Genomic DNA, 23,869 nt, shown 5'->3' with positions numbered 1-23,869 from the left:
CTTCAAATGAAACATGGTCAGAAACAGCTAATTAGCACCGGCAAATACATTTTCTCTCCTGGATGAGATTTGAAAAACACGTGGGTGAATCTGAAAATCCAGGCAAATTAATAGTGTATAGAATAAAAAAAACCTTGTTGTTCTTAGATGAGATAGAAATGTGCAACTCGTAAAACTCCCATATTTGATCAGGCCAGGTCGGGTTACTCCTGTATGTTGTGTCTTTTCGTACATTTGGACTGTGTGGAGGAGATTTATGTTAAGTAGCCCAGCAACTCTGCTCAGAAATATGAATATATTCATGTGTTAGAGCGGAGCAGCCGGACAGAGAGGGAAGGTGTGTGTGTGTGTGTGTGTGTGTGTGTGTGTGTGTGTGTGTGTGTGTGTGTGTGTGTGTGTGTGTGTGTGTGTGTGTGTGTGTGTGTGTGTGTGTGTGTGTGTGTGTGTGTGTGTGTGTGTGTGTTACTCTCAACACAGCCCTGCAGCAAAAGTGTGGGAGCGACAGAGAGCGGGAGATACAAGCTCTGTGAGCATTAAAACACAGGACTTAAGGTCAATGCAAGGACATGTTTGCTCCAGTTTGTGTTTAAAGTACTGATACGTCTGTAACCCTCTCCTCTACAACATACACCACATCTGGACACCACTGACTTGTTCAGAGGTTCAAGAGGAAACACAATTTTTGTCCTGATTACATTTACATCCTCAATTTGTTCTTCCAGCAGAGGAAAAGTCACATTTTTATATTTTAAAAATCAAAAAACCAAATGCCTGTTACATTTAGTTCATTCCATATTTTTTGGTAAAAGATAATGAGACTCATCTTGTGCTTCTAGTCAGAGTTTCTTAACAATTTGAACAAAAACCATTTAGTAAATGTAGCCCTTAATCATCAAATATTAACCATGCTGTAGTTTCCTGGAGAGGATCTTGTGAAAGGAACAGCAACTTGTGTCAAGACACCATTAAATCTTATTTTTTGACATATCTACTTAGTCCCTCTTTGACAGCCGTTATTACATTCAAATATTAAACTTGTTGTGCTGAGTGATTCCATTTCTGAATGTGAGTTAATCTGCGGGGTAAAAACACTCCAGTGTGTCGTTCCTATGAATAATGGACAAAGAAGAAAGTGCTGTAAAAAGAAATGGTTACAGATTCATTTCCCTCTTCCTACTTAGGTGGGTTTTCCCAGCTGATGAAACATGGGGGGGCCTCGTCTTAAAGGCGCAGGGCCACTGGCGTCCACAGGTGTAGCTCAAACCGCCGCGCAGAATCCAAAAAGGATCACCGGCGGAGCTGGACGACCTTGAAATATTAGCGAGCTGGATTACCAAGGTTGTACATTATTATTCCTTAGATGGATCGGAGGTGGAATGGAAAGATGGATGAAGGAACAGAATGATGAAAAAGGGATGAGAAGATGAATGGATGGCTGCAGTTAAGGAGGGAAGGGTTTATAACCTCTCATTAAGCCTAAGTCTGATGGATGGATGAAAGGAGGAGGTTAGGGGGTTGACGATGAAAACAGGAGAATTTTGGGTGTCTCTGGCCTCATGTATCCTGTAGGTCTGCAGACAAGGAGCTGAATGAATGACTCAAATCTCTTTGGTTGCCGCTGCTTTGACCCCGCGGAGTGGTAAATGATCCTCTCGAAGTTTTTCATAATTAATTTCTCCTAATAGGTCGTCGGGTGATTTTCTCAACCGGAGTCTGTCTCTCTCGGTTGTCTGTAACCCGTTTGTCCAAACCTGTCGCTCACTAACGCTTGTCTCTTCTCCGTCTCTCTCCGCAGAATAACTTACTGCCACCTGCCCTTCCAGAGCAAGTGGCTGTACATCGGCACGGAACGAGGGAACATCCACATCGTCAACGTGGAGTCCTTTACCCTCTCAGGCTATGTTATCATGTGGAACAAAGCCATCGAACTGTAAGTGTCGCCGCCCGCCCACATCTTCACCTCAAACTTTCTTCCTCAGTTGCTTTTTCTCGTTGGCGTGATTTTGCGAGATTTTTGCCCCCATGCAAGGGGGTCGGTGTACAAAGTAAACCGCTGATGCCCTGATCAATTATTGAACTCCGTATGAATCCAACTCATATTGCCTATACTGCAACACCGATCCCTGGGTCTATTGATTCACCTTGCAGCCCTTAAGTGAGGCGAGGGATGTTTGTGCAATCAGCGTTTTTTGCCTTCGAAAAGGTTATTGTAGTTTAAATGTAATGAGATGAGAAAGAATCATTAGTCAGTCTATCATTTCCAGGCACAGTATCCGACTTCAGGTAGTGAGCGACCTGTCTCTTCGCTGTTTCAATGGATCTGTCAGTTTGACAGGCTCCATTTTGGTTCCCTGCTGTAGCGACTTAAATTATTCACTGGAGCGTTTTGCTTCTTGCCATCCCCTCATCCCCCTCTCCCTGTGTGTGTGTGTGTGTGTGTGTGTGTGTGTGTGTGTGTGTGTGTGTGTGTGTGTGTGTGTGTGTGTGTGTGTGTGTGTGTGTGTGTGTGTGTGTGTGTGTGTGTGTGTGTGTGTGTGTGTGTGTGTGTGTGTGTGTTCAGAGAGAGGGATAAGAGGAGGAGGGATGGAGAGGAGGGGGGGGGGGGTTGAAACAGGTGTCTGCCGAGATCAGTGTATGGCACACACAGACGTCTCGTCTCGTCGACAGGGCTGCAGGGAAGGAAAGTCGAGAGTGAGCGGTGGGAGAGAGGGAGGAAGAGAAGGAGGAGGAGAAGGGGAGTATGACAGAGAGGAGTGGGTCGGATGAGACGGTGCTTTTTCCGCCTTGGGAAAAAGACATGCAGAGAGGATGTGTGATGGAGGAGAGGAACAGAGCGGTGACAGAAGGATAAATGCAGGTAACAGAGGGCAGAGCGGGAGACGGTTTGGGGAAGGAAGGAGACGTGCAGATGAGTGTAGGACGGAGAGAGAGGTTTCCAATTAAAGAAAAAAAGAGGGCAGAGGAGGAAGGTAAGCAGTGATAATGATGAGATGGAGGATAGATAAGATCAGAAGGTCGATACTGAGGTTCTTCCTGACAAGGACGAGCAATAACTTTTACTTTTTTTGGTGTAATTCTAATCTCTCCTTTTTTTCTCCTTCGCCTTTACAGTACGTTTCTCTCCTTTTTAAAGTGTTTTTAACCACGACCACCCACACGTTGTTCCAACATATCCAAAGGTTAGAAAAGTTAGAAAAAAGTGAAAAAAGCAAACTTCTACCATCGGGTTATAGGAACATCTGGTGCATTCAAAAACACTGGGAATAATAAATTAATTGGCAGACGCATCTTGAATTAATGGACCGCATCTTTGCACCGATGCAGCAGTAAGATGTAGCTCTCTTACACCAAAATTAGTAGGTAAAAGCAGGTTTTTTAAACGACGATTACCCACTAAAAAAGGGGAATGACTCCTTTCCTATTGCCAGTAGAGAAGTAATCTTGTTAGATTGTCACAAATGAACCAGAAACCAAGAAGCTCTCACACCTGAGTGACTGGTTGTATCCAGGCCAGTTGCAGACAAAAGCCGTCAGTGGGAATCACACTTTAACTTGTCTACTTTCTGCTCTGATGACAAATCCCCTTTGGCCACATCAGCCTGGACGTTGCTAAAAAGCAGCCTTATCTAAAATGCTGGAGTTTTCCTCGGAATTAGAAATTGAACATTGTGCCACTTTCGCATCAAACTAAAGGTCAGACAGTCTGTAAGTGGGACTTTAAACAGCCTCCGTCCTCTAAACATTCAGCGTGTTGCCTGTCCGAGATAATAAAAGTCAAAATTTCCATTTATATTTGCAATAATCCAGTGACATGCACTTTCAAAACAATAAAGGATACCAGTTATATTTTTTTATGGCTAATGTTACTTTCGTACAACATTGACCTGCACATTCAACCTCTGCCTTTCTCACCCTCCCAATATTTTCTGTTTTGTGACGCTGCTTTCAGACATGCACTGAACTCCAGACAGAAATCAGTCAGAGGGTCCTAGTTAAAACTCAGGACGCTGTCCGAATGAGGCCATGGATATTGTCTGGGCAAGTGGATGTTTCAAACACGTGGCAGATGCAAAACGTCCCAAAACAATACAATGAAAAAGAGGTGTCATACATGTAGAAGACGCCATTGATAGAGGATGTCCTTGAGATTCCAGAGATTTTGGCGACAATGGGCCGGCGCCATTGAAAAACACGTGATTTCCGCAGTGATCTACCCATGAGCCACCCCTCACCTGATTGTTCCGGACCTTTTCCTGTTGTGAATGTGTCTGAGCTGGAGAATCGCTCTGCTGCTTTCTTCATACGTGAAAGAGAAAGTCTGTATAATTCATGTCTGGAAACGGCTTTACAGATACATCTGCTCCTCTCTTTGCTCTCTCGTCAGTTCCTGCAGGCCACCCATAACAATAATTACTCTCTGTAGAAACGCGCCCATCATCTGTCCTCACATCGTGCTCTGCCACCCCTAACAGCTTTGTTAAGCCACCACAACTTTCTTTGACACGACGTTGTTTCCATCCAAACCGTAGCTCTGCACAATTAGTCTGAGGAAATGAGGTTCCGCCTCAATCGCTCGCGCGGCCATTCTGTGCAATATTATTATGTTTTGAAGACGGCGGCGGTTCCAGGGGTTTGTTGCAGATGCTCTCAGTTTGCATGTCTGTGTGTGAGTGTATGAGAGGGTCTCTGTGGTTTGATGCAGATCAGAGAGGTGTGGGGTTGCTCTCTTGTTCTCCTGTGCCAGCTGTGAAGGGTCAGGAGGGTGCCGACCCTTCCTCCGCCATTGTTCTCCTCTAACGCCTGCTTGTCATCTTGTCTGCTTGTCAGGTGAAGCTAGCACTCGTTATAAATTCACAGCAATAAGAGCTGTACCGATTAGTCGGGCAACAGAAAATGTATCCGTAAAAAATGATTTATTTTTATCAAGCGCAACAGTGGGTTGCTTTTTCTCAAATGAATGAACCCATTGCAGGAATTCTCATTAGTACTATTGTCAGCTCCATACTGTAAAGTGCGAGTGAAAGCATTATTTGAAGACTGTACCTAAAGCCCTGCCAGCTACACCTCTCCTCTGTTGCGATTGTTGTAATGAAGCTAGGATGTGGTGAGCTCGGGGGTCATCTTCCCTCGGGCCCTGCTATTTGGAGACGAGCTGCAGAAGCCGTGCCAGTGGCCCCGGGCCTGCCCTGGCCTGGCCAATTGCTCTGTGTGTGTGTGTGACTCACACCTCTGTTCCCTCTCACTGTACTGAAAAGACTCACACACACATCCTGCAGTAATTACATGGCACTAAAGTTCACTCAGTGCTGTACACATTAAGGGCACTGCAGCAGGGCCACATGTAAATCTGCCTGTGTTTACATGATTGTCGGCATGTATGCAGGGTTCCGTATATGCATGTTAATGTGTGTGTGTAGCTGGCAGCATGTGTTTGGTTGTGTCTTTGTGTGCGTTTTGATTTGATGCAGCTTGATGGTCACTGGGTACAGAGAGGCGAGGAGGAAGTGGGACAGGAGTGGTGAAATGTTAACGGCTCACTATGACACATAGTTCATGTGAATACGTGCGCCCAGAGGCCTCTCCTGTTCTGACCTCTTTCATGTTCTCCCGCTCTCCCACTCAGGACCCTGAAGCTACTGTAAATACTTTGTTTGCATCTAAGTATGTTCCTGCATAATGTGGATTTAAGCACGTGTGGGTTCATCAGCTGGTGCAGCACATCAGGGAAGGGTCCGAGTATCCTTCAGCATCCAGTGTCCTGTAGGCCATTCACCGCAGTGACTCCAGGGGTCAGCCAACAGTCAACTCTCCTATAGGGGACACAGCTTTCATTCAAAACACCCATGTCCTTCGAGGGGAGGAATGACAAATTACAAGTTTGATGTTGAAATCATTTTTGCTCAGTGCAAGGATTTGTGTTGGTAAAAGATATTATTGTTCATATGGTCCGGCCTCAGTCTTCACTGCAGTGTTGAATTTTAAATAAGTTCCATCTCTTGCTTGTTCTGACTGTTTTGTTCAGTTCAGTACAAAACTTAACCCGCCAAAACTAAAACTGCTGCATGTTTACCAAGTATTGCTTTGCAACTACTTGGTAAACAACATACTTAATTTTTGTCTCTGTTACATTCTCTGTTTTTCCAGCCACATACTGTTTGTCACAGTTTTGAAAATAATGGCACGTCAGTTTGGGCTGGGATATGAACAGAATCAGTAACTATCACAGCTTGATTTTTCAATATTGATATATTGCTTATGCATTGTGCAAACACAGTGAGGAGATAGAACAAATAATTGATCAACATCCGATTTGTAAAATGATTTGCTGTTTTTCGAGTGTCTGTCGAGGAGCATTTAGCTTTTATAGACTGGATAGCAGGAGTTAAATGGGAGAGAGAATGGGGGAGAGAAGTGTAGCAGTCAGGGTCATAACCTGCGGCCTCTGCAGGGGGGACTCCCCTGGTCAAGCCCCAGTTAGAGCAGATCTCACTGGTTTGGTCAGTTTCATAAAGACTTTTTGCAGTTTCATGAACTGAAAATCACATGTAGAGTTTTCTGAGGTCACATGTGGTATATAAGAGGTTTTTCAAACCATGTTGCTGCGGTGACACATGGTGACTGCGCCTCTGCCGCCTGAGAGAGCGTCACCCGTGGTGACACCAGATGTTCAGGACTTCACCGTGCACGTTATGTATGTGTGTGTGTGTGTGTGTGTGTGTGTGTAGTAAAGCCCTTAAATAAGGCATGCTGACGGAATACCTGTTATTTTGAGGGTTAAGAATTATTATTAAGAATTAGTTTTTGAGTCATGGTCAGAATTAGGTTTAGGGTTGAAATTGAAAGCTATATCCTGAGGACTCCCCCTGGAGTTCGGCATGCAGTTGTGGTTAAGGTGAGAGTAAGTGGCGAAGGAATGCAATATGTCAATGAGTGTCAAGTGTGTGTGTGTGTGTGTGTATGTGTGTCCTAGCACCGACGAGGTTTTTTAAATTCAATGAGGTGTCGCTCTTCTGATTGCTTACACACAAATGCTATTATGTTGCGTGTGTGTGTGCTTACATTGCATGTGTACATTCCCTTTGATGTAGTTGATGCATCATTGGGTTAGGAGATATTTAACATACTGTTCATGTGGTGCAATAAAGCTTTGTAACAAAAAAATGGAAGGAGTCAAAGAGTCAGACTTTCTGAATGAACCTCATGTTTTCCATTGGGCCTTTGGTGTGTGTGTGTGTGTGTGTGTGTGTGTGTGTGTGTGTGTGTGTGTGTGTGTGTGTGTGTGTGTGTGTGTGTGTGTGTGTGTGTGTGTGTGTGTGTGTGTGTGTGTGTGTGTGTGTGTGTGTGTGTGTGTGTGTGAGAGATATGCGAGACCTTGAATCAAAAGCTGAAAGATAAGAATGAAACTGCAAATGATGCAATGAGAGAGACAAACATGCACACAACACATGCACTTATAAACACACATACCCAAATGTTCCTGTCCCTGAAGGCCTTTTCACTCAGTATGCAGAATGCAGAGTTAATAGCAGTATACAGGCAGAAATGTGTGGTTACAGGAGCGTGTTGAAGTAGTTAAGCAGGCAGCTTGTGTGTGTCTGTGTGTACTTCTGTCTTTGTGAGGACCAGTTACAATTTTACGACCTTCAGAATAAGGGCATTTAGGGAAAGGTGCTCATAACTTTAAAGGGCAGTGAAGCATTGATTTCAGGGTTTGGGATAGCGTTAGGTTTCAGACACAGGTTGCTGTCCGGTGTTTGGTTGTGATGCTTAGAGTTACCGGGTAGTGAATGCATTATGTTAATTAACGTCCTCACAAAGATAGAAGTACAAAGATGTGTGTGTTTGTGTGGGTGGGTTTGTGTGTTTGTGCCAGAGTATGTGGATGATTTTTGGGAGCCTGTGCTCTGCCCGTCCTGCCTCTGTTGCTATGGTGATTCCTTTATCTCCCAAACCTGAACGTGCATTTGTGGACTTTGCGAATATGCTCATGTCCGATTTATTTACCGTACGACAACAGGTTTTTTAACAAATTCAGATTGGTTTTCGGAGCCTCGCGGGGGATCGCTGAGAACACTGCGTCTCAATTCCTGCGAACAAAAGGAGATAAACCATGTGGGACAGGAGAGAGGGGCTTTTATGCGATCACGTTGTGTTTTGCAACGCAGCAAGAGGGTACTCGTTATGGGCGTGTGTTTTACAAATGGACTCGGTGTTAAAGATGTGTCTTAATTGTGCCGTCATGCAAATGTGTGGCTGTATCTCTGTGTGTCTGTCTGTATCTCTCTCTGTGTGCGTGTGTGTGTCTGTATCTCTGTGTGTGTGCCTGTATCTGTGTGTGTGTGTGCATGCTGCTGTGGCCGGCTGTTAGCTGGGAGACAGGCAGTGAAGGGGGATTAGATAAATCAACAGCTCCAGCTGCAGCAGAGCTTAGGTAATAAGGCTCTAACAGGCTAAATATAGAGACAACTGACTGACTGACTGACTGTCTGCCCACTACCTGCTACATTCACACACACACACACACACACACACACACACACACACACACACACACACACACACACACACACACACACACACACACAGTTTGCTGTAAATTGAGCAATTGGCTTCAAATTTGTATGGATTTCCATTAAATATATTCTTCATATTGAGACATGTACACATCTTTTCATACTTGTCTTTCACTGTCAGACTATAGCATGAATACAAAATTCTGCACTGCTGAGACACAGGCCAGAACAAGGACTTTTGCCTTCCCTCCTTTTTTACATTACTTACATTTGGTTGCAGCGCCTTCCGCTTCCTCTCCTCGTCAGACACCCCCCTCGCCCTTCCTCCCCTCGTGTTTCAGGCTCTAACAGTCACTCTTCTTTAAGCTGTGACCTTCTCTTGCATTCCTCAGCCCGCATCATATCTTTAAGGCAGGGCAGGTTAGGTAAATTGCGCTGCCACGTGGCACACAGCGAGCAGATTTGACATAAGGCTGTCTGGAGGGTAAAGCGCAGACAGGAAGGGGAGATGAGGGGGCAGCCGAGCATTTGGAGCTGTCTTCTTTGCTGACATGCAAATGGACACTTGCACGGACAAGCACGCACGCACACACGCACACACACACACACACACACAGCCATTGGGGATCGCCTGGCCTGACAGAGCCATCCATCACAACCTTCAGTGAGCTTATGTCTTTGAACAGCCTTTTAGAGCCTTGGAGTGATTGACAGCTCTGTCCTCCCTCGTGGACCTTCCTCAGGTTCAAAGACACTTGTATCCTACCTTAACCCTCTCTTTGTCCCCATGTGATGTGAGAGAACTGTACGTCTATGGCCTCGTTTTTTTTATGTTGATCTCTCTTCATCTTTGTGTCTCTCAAGGTCCTCCAAGGCTCACCCCGGACCTGTCGTCCATATAAGTGACAACCCAATGGATGAGGGAAAGGTAAACCTTAAATTTCATTGACTAAATACTAATCTCCTTCCTGTATCAATCATACACAGCATATGCATTCACAAGATTAAACAGGTTATCCTCACCCTGGTTTCAAAAGCATTTAGTCCTATTTGAGATTAGATGTGTCTGTGTTTCAGAGTCTGTGATCAAGGATTAAGTCTGTTTTTTAGCATAATCTTACTTGAGGAGTCAAGGATTTCATCAGCGAACGTGAATGAAATGTGTAGCAGGACATTTTTTGCAATGCTTAATTTCCCTGTGGAGGTTTTCTTGAAGTAATATTTACATTCAGTGTTTCTCATCAAAATGTGTGTTCAGTATCATTCAAGTTGAACAAACTCCCCTCATAAACATTTGAGCTTGTTTTTTTAAAGTGGTTCCATACCTCATTTACATCCATGTTAACTGGACTGCTGGGTTCCACGCTTCCTTTTTCAGTCAGCAGAAGAAACCACACGTACACGATGCAAACAAACAACACACTCGTTAAGAAATCTACATAGTGTTAATAACTGACAAAAACTCCACTGGAATCCTTTCAGGTCATAATAAAAACGTTTGGTTACATGGTCTCCAACAGATCACATTTAAACATAAAGGTTTATTTCAATAAAAGGCACTCAGTAGAGTTTACCTATAGAAATCTGCCTGGTAGTTTTTGTGTAGTCCTGCCGACAAACCAACAAAACAACCAAGACCCATGAATTATTCCCTGGGAAATTGGTAAAAATTGTGCCGTGATAAAAAAACTTCTGCATCTGCACCATTTTTCTGAATCCATTCCAAAATTAATGGATGCTTTCTTGGCCCGCGTCCCGTCCCTTCCACCAAGTAGTCTGTAGTTTTTGAGTAATTCTGCTGAGGAGCAAACCAACAGACGGCTGGAGACATAACCCCCCTTGGCGGAAGTAGATGGTAATTTCCCAGGCTCAAAACAGAATGTCCCGTTACTTTAGTCATACATATCTGATTCTTAAAGTACAGAGATTAGATGTTGTCTCTGTAAATAAACACTTCATGTTCTCCCAAAAAAAAAAATCTCTTTGCATTTTCCATTATCATGTCTTGTGAGCCAAGGAGAGCAGGTGTCTCCCTGAGCCGGTGTCATCTACTCGCACCTGACTTCCTTTCATGCTGTGTTTGAATGTCAAATGTATTACCTCTTTCTCTGCCCATCACGGGGTCTATTCTATCTCCCTTCTGTCATCTCTCCCACCTATCGCACTGACTCGCCTGTCGCTCTTCCTCTCCAGCTTTTAATTGGATTCGAGTCTGGCATCGTGGTCATGTGGGATCTGAAATCAAAGAAGGCCGACTATCGCTACACTTACGATGAGGTAGGCAAATCTCCCCTATTTCCTTTCTTCTCGAGCGGCTTTCGGTCGTTCTCGCCGCTTCTGATCTACGGAGTATCTTTTAATGCAGAAACTTGGAAATTAAATCACATATGCATGAGCTGATCTGTATTCGGTTGCGCGTGTAAGAGAGTTTATTCTTGGAACAGAAAACGGAGCTTGAGAGTTTACTGCAGATGACAAGGCTCACGTTGAGTTGTTTTTACGTAGTGTACACACACACCTCTGTGTCCTCTGTCACCTGGGTTTTAAAGCTGATGATAGTTCAAACGGAGAGTGCTGACTGGGAAGGAACAGGACTTACTACTTCCTGTAGGGTGGAGGTTTACGGGATATCATAGGAAATACCAGCTCTATTGTTAGTGTTTTACAGCCAATTTTAAGCAAACTCACCGAAGCTTTTTCCCCACTGAATTTATCCAGAAGGGCTGTGTGCAAAAACGCTGAGTCAGTTGCTTTGGTTATTCTCCTGAGTTTGTCCGGCCAACCCTCTGCTGAAATGTCTTAGTGAGCCCATGTGAGAATACAGCAGGATGTTGTCCTGAGAATCCACAGTAAGCAAGTCGGCGTGTTGAAGGTGTTTCTAACATGCAATGGATGCAAAACGTAAAAAAAACAAAACTATTTCAGGATGAAAAAGAGGTGTCACACTCGTAGACGTTTCCGACGAAGATGTCAAGTTGGAATGACAACGGAATTCAAAAGCGTTTAGTCATAAGCACAGACGCTCCCGCTTTTGTTGTTCATATGTGAAAAGGCAAACAGTGGAAACATTTTCAGACCTAATCGTCAAAGCTCATATCTTAAAATGGCTTAAATGAGATATTCATGTCTGAGAAGAGTTGAAAAGCTCATCAAAAATAATTCCTCAACATTAGCTTTAGAAAGTAGGAACCATAAAATGACTCACCCCGTGAAATCAGTGTATTTTGTTGGCACTTAAATGACTAATGAAATTTTTATTTTTCACAATGGTGTCAGTAACAGAGAACAGTTTGTTTAAATGCACCTTTTCTTATGATTTATCCTGTAGAGTGCCACAGGTACACGTCGCTGAGGTGAGGTTGCTGGGAGATTTTTTTTTTTCTAGCATATTATGGTTGTAAAAAGGGCAGCTGGGTTCTGCAAAAGGTCCACTTTTTAAAGCACTGAGTCATGAGGCTTTATTGGCTTCCCCAGAGGCTACAGTGTGTGCGTCTATAAATAAAAGAAAACACAACAATAAAAAGTAGACAGTGTCAGAGCTGCTCAGATTCCCTCTGGACCTGGCATGTGTCAAACCAAGACAGTGTCCTGAGTTTAGATTAAATCTGTGTTTCCTGTCACAATACATTACATACGTCTGCCACATCCATATTTATCAGTGTCAAAGCCAAAGCCTGTATTAAGATGGACGACGTGTCTTATCGTCCTCCCACTGTCCAGAAATGAAGCCGAAATATCCCGGACACCAACTCTGCCATCTTGCCCCGATGATGTCATCGGGAGCCAAAGCCTGCACAGTAGTGATTGGGGGATGGAGCTTGTCGAGGCTAGATTAGTTAATTTATTTGAATCCCCCCCCCCCACACTTCCTCCCACTTTCCAGAAATGAATCCAATATATCCGGGATACAAACGCTGCCATCTTGTGCATTTTGAGTCAGAATTTTGGCAATAGCTATCGGGGCATGGAGCCGAGGTTGCAAAAACCCGCTGATACACGCGTTCGACTGATCCTGAGTCAGTCTAGGCTGTCAATCGTGATGATTCATCCCATTTTTAAAGCACAAATAAATCAAACACTTGTGCACACATCATAATGAGAACTACCTAAAATGACAGAAACCATCTTTGATTTAAAACAATCCTTGACTTTCACTCATGACCAATACTGCAGCTACCCTCTTGTGGGTGATTGAGACATTTTGGCAGCTGTCATGTCGTCCATCTTTGTACACAGGCTATAGTCCAAGCTGTTTGTTCTTTCACCTGATGTGTTTGCAATCAATGTCTTATTTCCACATGTAGTTGTATCTGGACTGCTTTATAATTGATTATAGATTTGTGACAGACTCGGTGCAGTCGGATCTGTCACAACCCAAGATTCTTTGTTTTACCAAGCCAATCGAATGGCTGTGAGTGCACGTGTGAAATCTCAAACACACGCACAGTCGTCGTGTGCACGGTCATACAGTGCCGTGCGTAGTACTCAGACACAGAGCCCGACCACATGTGTAAGATAATTAGATTATCTCAACGCTTATTCTGGTGCGCACCTCACTGGCAGCGCTGTGGAGCTGTAAGCACGCTGAGATAACAAGAGTCACAGAGGACTGCAGAAATTAGAGCACTTTGTACGCTCAGTGTGCAACAAACTCTCTTTCCCTGTGTCTTTGCTCCGTTTCCCTCTCTCTGATAAGCTAATATCCTCTCGCTGCACCCAGGGCATTACAGTCGCTAGTGTTGAATCTCCCAAGGGAGCTCATCTCATCTCTCCAAACCCCTACAGTTACACCTCTCCAGAGACTGGTGCATGAGTGGGTTGGAATTTAGGAGGCGGTCAGGGGGGAGTGGGTAGGGGTGGGGTTTGGGAGGCTACTGCTCCTCACTTCACTCAATTATGGCTCACACTGACGAGGCCAAAGAGCCTGCGACACGCGGCCGCTCTGTCCTCTGTTCTGGAATGTGTCGGGGTCCTGGCTTAAACTGTATTTATCCAAATGGTTTTTTCGGATGGTTGTCAGATATCTTTAAAGTTTCAATTTGTCCCAGACCAGACTTCGAAGGCCCTGAGGACGATTCTTGTGTTCTGCTGTGCTGCATCACAAGTGCTGTTATAATCGCTCCATGACATTTCTGTAGTGGACCGTGGTGTAACCAACACAAATGAGATGGACTAGAGAGTGATGGTGGCTTTGTTAGGGTCGAGGCTCAATTAGGCTGCTTTTACATACACAAAATGATACATCCACTAGAGGGCAGTGCAGAGTCGAGACTTTCTGACAACAACAAACGTGGTGACGTTGGAACGGCAGTGATCCAAATTATGAACTCGCAATATCTTCCTCCTATGGTCTCTTATGTTTCATCTCACTTGAAGTATTGATTACACTGCCCCTGCATTGTAGGTGGCTGATAGTTGGTGCTGTAGACCACTTCCTCTGTTCAAGGACAAAGATGGATTCTTTCACTCTTTTTTTAAACCATAAGTCTTCTCTGGTTAAAAAAAAAAATACATCCTTTGTCCTTGAACCGTAAGTAGACTGATGAGTCCTGGTCTAAGGAATTGCAAAAAGATAGTTCTGACCTCTGCTGATTGGTTGGTCTTAAGTGATGTGTTTATGTTTGGTGATAATACTGTTTTTATCTGAGGAAGGTTTGCTGACCTAAGCCTGGCAAAATACAGAAACTAATTGTTTGTCTCTTGCCAGAAATCCCTAAATTTCTGTCCCCACAAACTTGACATCAATGCTTTAGGGTGTGCAAATAGGTTGTTTTCACTTTGGCCAGCACTGTTTATGTGACGGAATGTCAGTTGTGTAAAAGCTTCAAGAGATATGTGTTGAAATCTACTGACTCACTCCGGAACGATGACCGAGACGGTGAAGGCTGAATGTGCGTTGCTATAGAAGCATGTGTCTAAGTTGATGTGATGATATCGATGTTTTGCTTTACTGCAATAAAATATGTTTAATTATAAGAAATTCGTAATGCATGGATGACTTGGTACAATCAGAATAATTAGTTGTCATTCTCTGACATCATGAATTTGTGCAAACCCCCGTAAAGCCTCTTCAAACAATGCTGCTCAGTGAAATAACTTTTTCCCAGACATCAAATCCACTGAAGCTATATGTTTCCTGCTGCGCGCTCTTTTTTTTCCCCCCGCTGTGCGCTTTCATTCAAACTCCATTTGCCTGGAAGCCTGCTGCAAAGTATCAAAGTTGTTGACTGAAATGAACAAGGAAGCTTTTCCTCTTCTTCCTTTCAGCAGCTTAGTAAGCCAGCAGACATGAATTGAGACTTTTAGAATAAGCATGTCTTAAGGTATATTTTAGTTCTGATGGAAATGTGTGGAAACAAGGCAGTCGGTGATAACTTTGTGGGTAATGCTTGATTCTGTATTCCTGGCATGCTGGTAACAATTTTTCGCAAAAAACTTTCTCACAGAATATCAGCAAGCATAATTCACACAAGAAGGGAACTGATAAAATAGTTTTGGCTCGGATAAAGGCAGCTTTTGTTAGTTATAGACACTGTCAACCTGCAGACAAGTCAGCAAATCAGGGAACTTAACCCGACAGCGATGAGCTCACTCTCACAGCACAGGCGATAAAACGTATGATTTCACATGCTCTCAAAAAGTCGACGGAACGCGTCGTTCACTGTGCCTTTCAGTGGGTTGTCTATTATTAGCTGTGGATGAGAAGTATGGGCTTCCAGTGAGTGCTAGCCAGAGAGCATCCGTCACCCCCACCCTGCTCCGCTCTGACTCAACACCTTGATCACAGTCCAGCCCGGATGACTGGCTGATATTGCACACAGAATGGAGTTCCTTCTTCACCCCCCTCGAAATGAATATTATAGGCCCATAATTAAAACTCAGCAATTTATTCTATTGTCTGCTTAAAACAAACGGCCAAACTTCAAATCCCCAAAGTCGTCTGTAACAATTCATCTCATCTTCAATCACAGAAAAGTCATAAAAGCAGTCTGTGCCATATTTAGCCCAGTATATGATGATCATCAAATGTTTCTGCACACATATAAATATACAACCGTGTGTATAAAAAATGCACCAACACAGTAAAACGTGGATAAAGGCAAATAGTAACACAGTAATAAAGTGTTAACTAGTTCCCACAAATATTAACTACTTTATTTCAAAGCAAGTTTTCTCGACTTTGTGTTATCGACATGTTAACACCAAAATGCATAATACACAACCTGACAGCATTAAATGCATCATACAGATTCAGTCAGATTTAAAACAAGTTGTTGTAAACCAATAAGTAGCACGTTTTGAATCTAGTTCCCAAAGTGTGATGTCGCCCTTATAGGCCAATACAGTATAATGCCAGACGGCTCAGTTGACTTAATTATGATGTATTCGTGTGCCATAAATTACCATCTGGTTGCCTAATAACATTAAAAGCAAATGATACAAATTCATTTGTATTGGACCAGAGTCTGGCTTCATTAGGAAATATTTTTCTTTCCCCCTAAGACTTGTTGAGAATACAGACATGTGACTTAAGTATTCATAGCTGATGCGTCATTTAGCAGGTCTGGCGCAGTATCCATTAGTGAATAGAATATCTATGTAATGGTCTGTGAGACACATTCTCACACTCATCTTGCATTCGAGATTTGTTGAGAAATTACCTCACATGACTCATTTTCTTTGCTGTGTCTGATCTGTAATGGCTGATTTCATTTTTAGATATGTTAGTCACTCTGGGTTCAATACTTTTGTGCAGGGTTAAATATTGATCATCGAATAGAATGATTGATTGATTGATTGATTGATTGATTGATTGATTGATTGGATTGCCAACTACTTACTACGTACTTATAGTGTCTAGGGAGAATCATAACTTTTTACCACCTTCTGTCAATGAGACACAAGCTAATGTAGGCTACACCTAAAACCTTCTGTCTCTCCAACAATGTAATTAAGACGACTTTGTGGATGTAATCACAGAAGACACACTAGTGCTTTGAGGTTAATGCCAATGAATATAAGGAATATAAAGAAGCTAATCGTTAGCATGTATGTTTTCATCTTCATATGGATTTGCTAATTGGCAATAATAATAATAAAGCTGTTTGTCTGATAGCTGTAGTTAGCAATAGCTTTAAGCTAAATACAAATATCCACTTTATCCGTTTCTCAGTTGAGATGATTTCTTACACTGCTTTTCTTGCACGTGCATCATCATTATTCAATGTAGCACAAGTCTTGATTGGTAAATTGAAGTTCAACGTCTTATATAATGAGCACAACACAAAAACAGAAGTAGAATAAATTTCCTGTTCCAAAACAGAAAGATTTTGCCCTGCTTTTTTTTTTTTTTTCTACTTGAGCTGCGTTACCCTTGCTGTGAGAGCCCACGTGTGTGTATGTGTCTAAAGGGGTGACGCTGTCTTTGTGTTCCTCATGTGACACAATGCTGGCAGAAATGATTATAATTACGGGTAATTATGATATGATATGCATGTTTATGTAGTTGTCTGTTTCCCTTTACCAATCACAGTTTGTGTTTATGTATTGTTTGCCATACAGTAGTGAGTTTGTGTTTGTGTTTGTGTGATGCTGATGCTTGTGACTCTTAATAAGTGTTTTCATCCCCCAAAGACCAATCTGCGAGAAACTGACCTAATGCAATAAATCATGAAATTAGTCTTTTTAATTGGTATTGTTTGATATGATGAGCACCATGTGTTTCAATTAGCCTGCTCATTTTCCCATTAAGCACAGCACAGTGTTCCCACTTGGGACTGTCACAGTAAACAATGCATTTGATAGATTTCTAGAAAGTCTGTCTCTCCCTGTCGGCCCCATCGCTGTTTGGGTGGATAAGGGCTCTTGCTCATTAAAGTGTGAAAAAGTTTGAGCCGCTAGATGTTTCATAAAGAAAATATCTTAGACCCCATCTCTACAGCATCAAACACAGACAGTGGACCCAGATCCCTGAGAATACACTATATGTCTATTTACAAGTGTACCTTACATGGTGTGGGATAGAAGGTGGAATGCTAAAAACATTTACAGAATCACGAATTTGTTCAACAAGGCATTCAGCACACCTGAGGAAACCACATCCACACCAACTGGCACTCCGCACCGATGAATCACTTCTGGCAACAAATCATTGACGAACAATCTCCTCTTCTTGGCCACGGCTGCGTCCTACAGAGCCCATTGCTTTTCCCACAAAGGACACACATCCCCCACCAGCTTAAATAAGGCACCTAAGCCATTACTCACCACACCTCTAATTAGTTCCGAGGAAACAAACATCGCAAAAGAGGACATCAGGAAACTCCACGGCCAGAGAAAGGACGATAGCTTTTTAGAACTTTAGTCATGTTCGATTTGTGTGTCTTTAAGGGAGGGAGAGGGAATGAGTCATTAACTGCGTAATGAGACAACTTGAGTCCGTGTGCGGCTGCAGCTTGATGTCACATAACCATAGCTCTGCCTCATCGAGCTAACAGTGACCTGGAGGAAGTCCCACTGAGAGAACTGGGATAATGAGACCTAGACGGCGTGCATCCAAAAACATGCACCTCAGAAAACCTGAACTGTTTTTTCTTTTTTTCTTTCTCCTTTGTTGGATGCAAACTATTCCCCACCGTCGCCTCTGTGAGTTTAAGATCTGGCCAAGAACCACAATGTAAAGGATCACAGACTTTACCAGCGAGCAAGAGATGGGCGTCATTACCCACCAAACCTATAAACGCTTTACTGTGGGACAGATACGATTAGGTGTGTTGTGGTGAACACTGGTGTCACATGTTTAGCTGTTTTCTGGAAAATTCAGCACCTTCAGCTGAGCCTGACACATGGCGCCAATTATGACTGATGACACAGCGAAGGCAAAACTGATACACACGATAAACGGCGGGTGCAATTAGAGTAAATTGCCTCAACCTGACCGTGTGCTCACGTCGGCATCGGCGGCGACGCTATCATTCACTTCGGATGAGCGATGGGAGACGAGGACGTGGAAAACCTGTCGCTAGTTAACAATTCAACGATAAGTGGAGCTGTTGTCAGGGCTGTGTGATATTCCACAACAGCGGAAGGCGGGAACAACTAGAGGAACACTCAACTGTCAAAACAATCTAATACGGAGAGAGTGCTTCTCAAAAATAAGGGTATAACACATTCTAGGCGTCTTTTAGGAGAATGTGCCCCATCATTGTCTCTGAAAGAAAAAAAGCATTTTCCCTGACAAAGCTCCGGGGCCTGAGATGGGATGTAGTTAAAAAAATTAAAAAAAACTGCTTTGAAAGTGGGGTTGCGAGCTTCACACAGATTTTGGCGCACGTCATCGTATTTACTTAATGTCAAAACGTTCGGCGGGTTTAATAACGAGCTATGAAAAGGGCATCAATAAGCAAGGTTGCCCTTTACTGGCATACTTTGGTCATGATGTGTTTGTGTTCTCAGCGATCGCTTGTCAGTAGATAAATCATCGTGAGCCGGGTTTACAGCAGCAACAGGACTGTTTCAGATGGTCGGGGAGATGAGAGGGAAGATGAGAGGACAGAGGGGACATTGTCTTTTTTTTGGCTCGTCTCTTTATCAGTTTCTTCATTTGGTTCCTAATTTTTCTCACCTGCAGCTTTGTCTTGGTTTTGAAAACCTGACACCAAAGCCCTGTTTGCATTGATAACTGCATTTATTTTTATTTCCTATTTTGAATCTTCAATTGTGTTTTTGTCTTCCTTGTTTATTTCCAAAATGTATCTGGTTGACAAACTCTCAAGTTGAGAGGTTTTCAGCTAATGTACATATTAGACTATCAAGGTGGTACACAACAAATTGTAATTTCAGCTCTATTTTTACATTTCCAGGAAGAAAAAATTGTATTACATATATCGTATTACTAAATATTGCAATATTTATCGTGTTGTATTGTATCTCAATATATTGTTATATGTATAGTATTGTTTCTTATCGCAATTATATAGTGAGATGCATCGTATCTTAATTTATTGCGATATGTATCGTATTGTATCATACAGTATACAACCTGATGTATCATATCGTAATCCATGTATCGTGATACGTATCGTTAGGTCCTTTCCAACGCACAACCCTACTCTCAACCTTATACTTTTATTTTACTTTCCTCTACTTCTCTTCTTCTTTTTGAGTTGAACTGAGACCCAATGAATCCTTTATATTGCCCTTAATTAATAATTAGCATTTTAAATCCATGCCTCCAAATGACACCAGATGAACCTGAATGCATCACATCAACTGTGTTTGCTGACTTTTTTTCCTCCTTTGAGTTAATAGGAATCTTTTTTCAATAGAATTGAATTTAATGTTAAAGCATGCTAATTAAAGCTTTCTTTTTGCATCTCTGGATAAATGACCAATCCATTCTACTTCCAGTAAATGGGTCATATAAAGGTTTCTTCTAATATATGCATTTATGCCACAGGAAGTGCAGTGATGTCAGGGGCCAGGCTCCTTTTTTCTCACTTTCACCATCTGTTCGAGTCTATGTAATCCAGAATCACGGGCGTTTAACCCACATATGAACACCATGGGCCGTATGGCTGCGGCGATACAACAAACCTGTAGCGAAAGGGAGATGGTGGCACACGATGCTTCATCCCGCTGAACCACTGACCCACTCCCTCCCTCCTGCTTCCTTCCTGTCATTTCCTAGGCGATCCACTCAGTTGCCTGGCATCACGAGGGCAAGCAGTTCATTTGCAGTCACTCGGATGGAACTCTGACCATATGGAACCTCAGAGGCCAGGGCAAACCCATACAGACAATCACCCCACACGGTAAGGAGCTGGTCGCACACACACACAAACACTCACTCATACACAAACACAGGGGTGTGTCATGACAACTACAACCCCATTCGCTCGTGTGTTGCTTCCTGTACAACAGATGCTGCGCTGCGTTTACATAAAGTGTTGCATGGTGGGAAATCTGGGAAGGAAGAGCTTTCGTTTTTTACATTCTGAATTCAGTAACTAGGGGATAGTGGTGAAGTGGTGCTTTGTATTAGAGCTCCACTGATATGGATTTGGGGGCCCATGCTCATACCAATATTTGGGAATAAAAAAAATCGGAATATATCTGCTGATATATACTTGGATGTTAGATGCATCTTTTCCTTTGTCATGAAATTCAAACTGGCTTCTGCCTTGTCTGATTACTTGGGCGACTAACACGACTATTACAGTGCGAGTTTTAGAAATCCGTCACAGCAGCGACCTCTGCGAGTCACACGACCCGCTCTATATTCAGCGTAGCCATCCCTCAAAAGTCTCGCCACACACGGCTCCCTCATCGTTTCCTCATTTCAGTCAGAGGATTATTGTCAGTTCAATTATGTCCTGCCTCTGTTTGCTCTGCTCTGGGTCTGCGTGCACACACACACACACACACACACACACACACACACACACACACACACACACACACACACACACACACACACACACACACACACACACACACACATTAGTGCCGGTGCTCTGTTTATTTCCTGCAGAAAGCAAGTCTGCTCTTTTGAAGATGTATTTTAATCCACACTCCTCTGCGTCCCCCCCCCGCCCCACACAACTACTCATCCCGGCGAGCACTTTGACAGCTCACCCAGATGAAGGACCTGGAAGGAAAATAGAGAGGAAGTGTGAGAGCGACAAATGGACAAAGAGAGTGAGGGAGTCAGAGAGGGGAACAAAGAGAAAGGAAAAACTTCTAACACTTTCTCAACCTGGGTTTGTGTGTATGGGATTGCAGAGAGGATTTCACCACACAAGCTTTTTTTTTTAATTAGTTGTTTCTCCCACTGCTGCATGCATAATTAGTTTGGTATTTAATGGGCAATTATGCAAATTCCTTTGACAGGTTTAAGTAAGGCTTATAAGTCCTCCTTTAATTGTCTTTTCAGATATCTGTTATTTAGATGTAGTTATTCAAAGTTGTTGTTTATTACACAGACCTGCCTTGTACAACCTGCCTCGGGGCCCAGTTTGGCTTGTCGGTAATAGTTCTGATATATTCAGCCTCTTATTGTGCATTCTGTTACAAGAATGTGCGTCGGCAGACACGCGCGCATGATGGATGTGCGAATTCCCCTCGCAGGAATGCCTTTGAGGTGTGAGGAGATGGATTTTTGTAAATAATGATCCACACACCGTCTTTAAATGTTCCTGCCCCTGCTTTTGTCTTTGAATAGGCCTTTTTTATTATTATTGTCCATGCCACTACTTCAGAGCTGCATTTAAAGTGACGCTTCTGGTGGTGGGGAGTCCAAAAGAAAGAAAGAAAGAAAGAAAGAAAGAAAGAAAGAAAGAAATTGGATGACAGGATAAACAAGAGGAGGTGAAGCGGGAGCGAACTGGCAAAACTCAAGTAACTTCTGTTTGTGCTATTTTTAGGAAAACAGCCCAAGGACGGGAAGAAGCCAGAGCCTTGTAAACCCATTCTCAAAGTGGAGTACAAAACCACAAGAAATGGGTACGGTCTCTCATGCTCTCGCACACACACGCACAACCACACACACACCCTGATATTCCCTGCATGTTGTGCATGTGCCGTAGACAATGACTCACAACTCAGTCTTTTATCATTCCAACAGAAACAACAGGCTTTTTTTTTTGTCTCAATCATTAGGATGTTATTTGCTTTGTATGTGACCTGCAGATCTGTTTTATCTCACTTCTTTATAAAATACTTTTCTTATATGATGTCTATGGCTTTTATTTCCTGTCTCTTTATTATTATTATTACTTTTACTCTGATTGTTTTTGAGTTTCATATTGTTTGTTTAAAGCACTTGGTTACCTGTATTGAAAAGTGCCATATAAATAAAGTTATGATTATGATGATTATTATCATTAATATGTGTTAATATAATATTAAATACTATTCTGGAAAAGGATTTAGACTTGTTTTGCTATTATTTGCTGTTATTATTTTTGTGTATCCAGACTCCTCAAAGTGTTCTCTCCAGTTACAGTTAAATTCATATGTAGTCAGATTAACTCATCTGGTAACTGGTAACATAGCATAAGGCAAATCCGTATTGTCATTATGTTGACCTGCTGTTTAATCTATCCTCTTAGATATAAGGCCAGTGTATCAAAGCCCTTTAGGTAATGGTATTATGCACATGCGTGTGTTCTTTCCAGGGAACCCTTCATAATCCTGTCTGGTGGGCTGTCCTACGACACGGTGGGCCGGCGGCCATGTCTGACGGTAATGCACGGAAAGAGTACGGCTGTGCTGGAGATGGACTATCCCATAGTAGATTTCCTCACACTCTGTGAGACACCATACCCTAATGGTGAGCATGTCTTGAGTATTACGTTTATGCGGAAATTGTCATCATATCCATGGAAAAACACACACACACACACACGCAAACGCCAACACACACCTATCTGGTGTTTAATTATGTTGGATTGCTTCCTCTTGTGTTTGTGTGTTTCTGTAATAAATATGAAATTTCCCAAGGGGGAAGGATCCGATTTCGTTTTCATTATCCGACGCAGAATATTAGATTTTCATTTCATCTTTTTGTACACGGTATCCTTCCATATGAATGAAATTATGATCTTATTTCCTGTATGGAGAAGTCAACAGCGTGGAGATGAATTGGTGCAGGATCCTGTGCGTCTGAAATCCAGTACGTAAACTCTGGTGCAGCGTTATCCGGCACATATACAGCCACAGGAAGGATTAGCGAGTTATGTAACAATGGTGACTTCATCATTACACTGGCAACCTTATGTCACCACCGGCGGATTTCATCTGGTAATGGACATTCCTGGGTCTGTGGATTACACAATACACGTCTGGCTGAGTAAAGCAGTTATAATGTGTAATCCTTGATGATGGGGCTGCAGATGATGCTGCAGTATATAGACACCAGTGCTTCAGTGTCACAAAGACAAAGTAACCGTTTAAAAGTTTCTCATAGTCAATTTAATATAACCTATAATAAATGTGCGCTACCTGCCTTTTTAGAAATAAAGTTTAGTTACTTAAAGTCTGTATTTTTAAAGCTTAAATCTACTATAGTCAAAATTGTATATATGTTTAGTGGATCATATGACTCACATAACTAACCCTTTATGAAAGAGGTCACTAATGGCAACAAATCCACAGAGAATTATCATCCAATAATTTCCTTCCGGGCTGTGTGACTTTATGGCATCTTTCTGTTCCTTGTTTTGTTTGTTCTATTCCTTATTTGTCGTCTACATCCTTTTTTTTCTTTTTCTCTCCTCGTAATTTAAAAACAAGTGTTTGATTAGATTTGTAATTTGTTTGTGTCTTTAGCTTAATCAGCCTTGAAAGTGGCCGTA

The 23,869-nt window shown here is 42.7% G+C and overlaps 1 protein-coding gene across 3 annotated transcripts in view; it reads left to right on the top strand.

Moving 5' to 3' along the window:
- stxbp5a (syntaxin binding protein 5a (tomosyn)) overlaps positions 1-23,869 on the top strand; it is an 88,752-nt gene that overhangs the window by 42,645 nt on the left and 22,238 nt on the right. For all 3 annotated transcript variants that reach the window (XM_047338166.1, XM_047338165.1, XM_047338164.1), the window contains exons 6-11: positions 1,794-1,930; positions 9,378-9,441; positions 10,707-10,790; positions 20,203-20,326; positions 21,938-22,016; positions 22,691-22,845. In XM_047338166.1, coding sequence (XP_047194122.1) covers positions 1,794-1,930; positions 9,378-9,441; positions 10,707-10,790; positions 20,203-20,326; positions 21,938-22,016; positions 22,691-22,845 — 643 coding nt within the window. The remainder of the gene's footprint in view (positions 1-1,793; positions 1,931-9,377; positions 9,442-10,706; positions 10,791-20,202; positions 20,327-21,937; positions 22,017-22,690; positions 22,846-23,869) is intronic.

The sequence above is a fragment of the Hippoglossus stenolepis genome, chromosome 20 (genome assembly GCF_022539355.2).
Source record: "Hippoglossus stenolepis isolate QCI-W04-F060 chromosome 20, HSTE1.2, whole genome shotgun sequence".
NCBI classification, from domain to species: domain Eukaryota; kingdom Metazoa; phylum Chordata; class Actinopteri; order Pleuronectiformes; family Pleuronectidae; genus Hippoglossus; species Hippoglossus stenolepis.
Note: the sequence above shows the minus strand (reverse complement) of the source record. Positions and strands in the feature narration are given on the sequence as shown.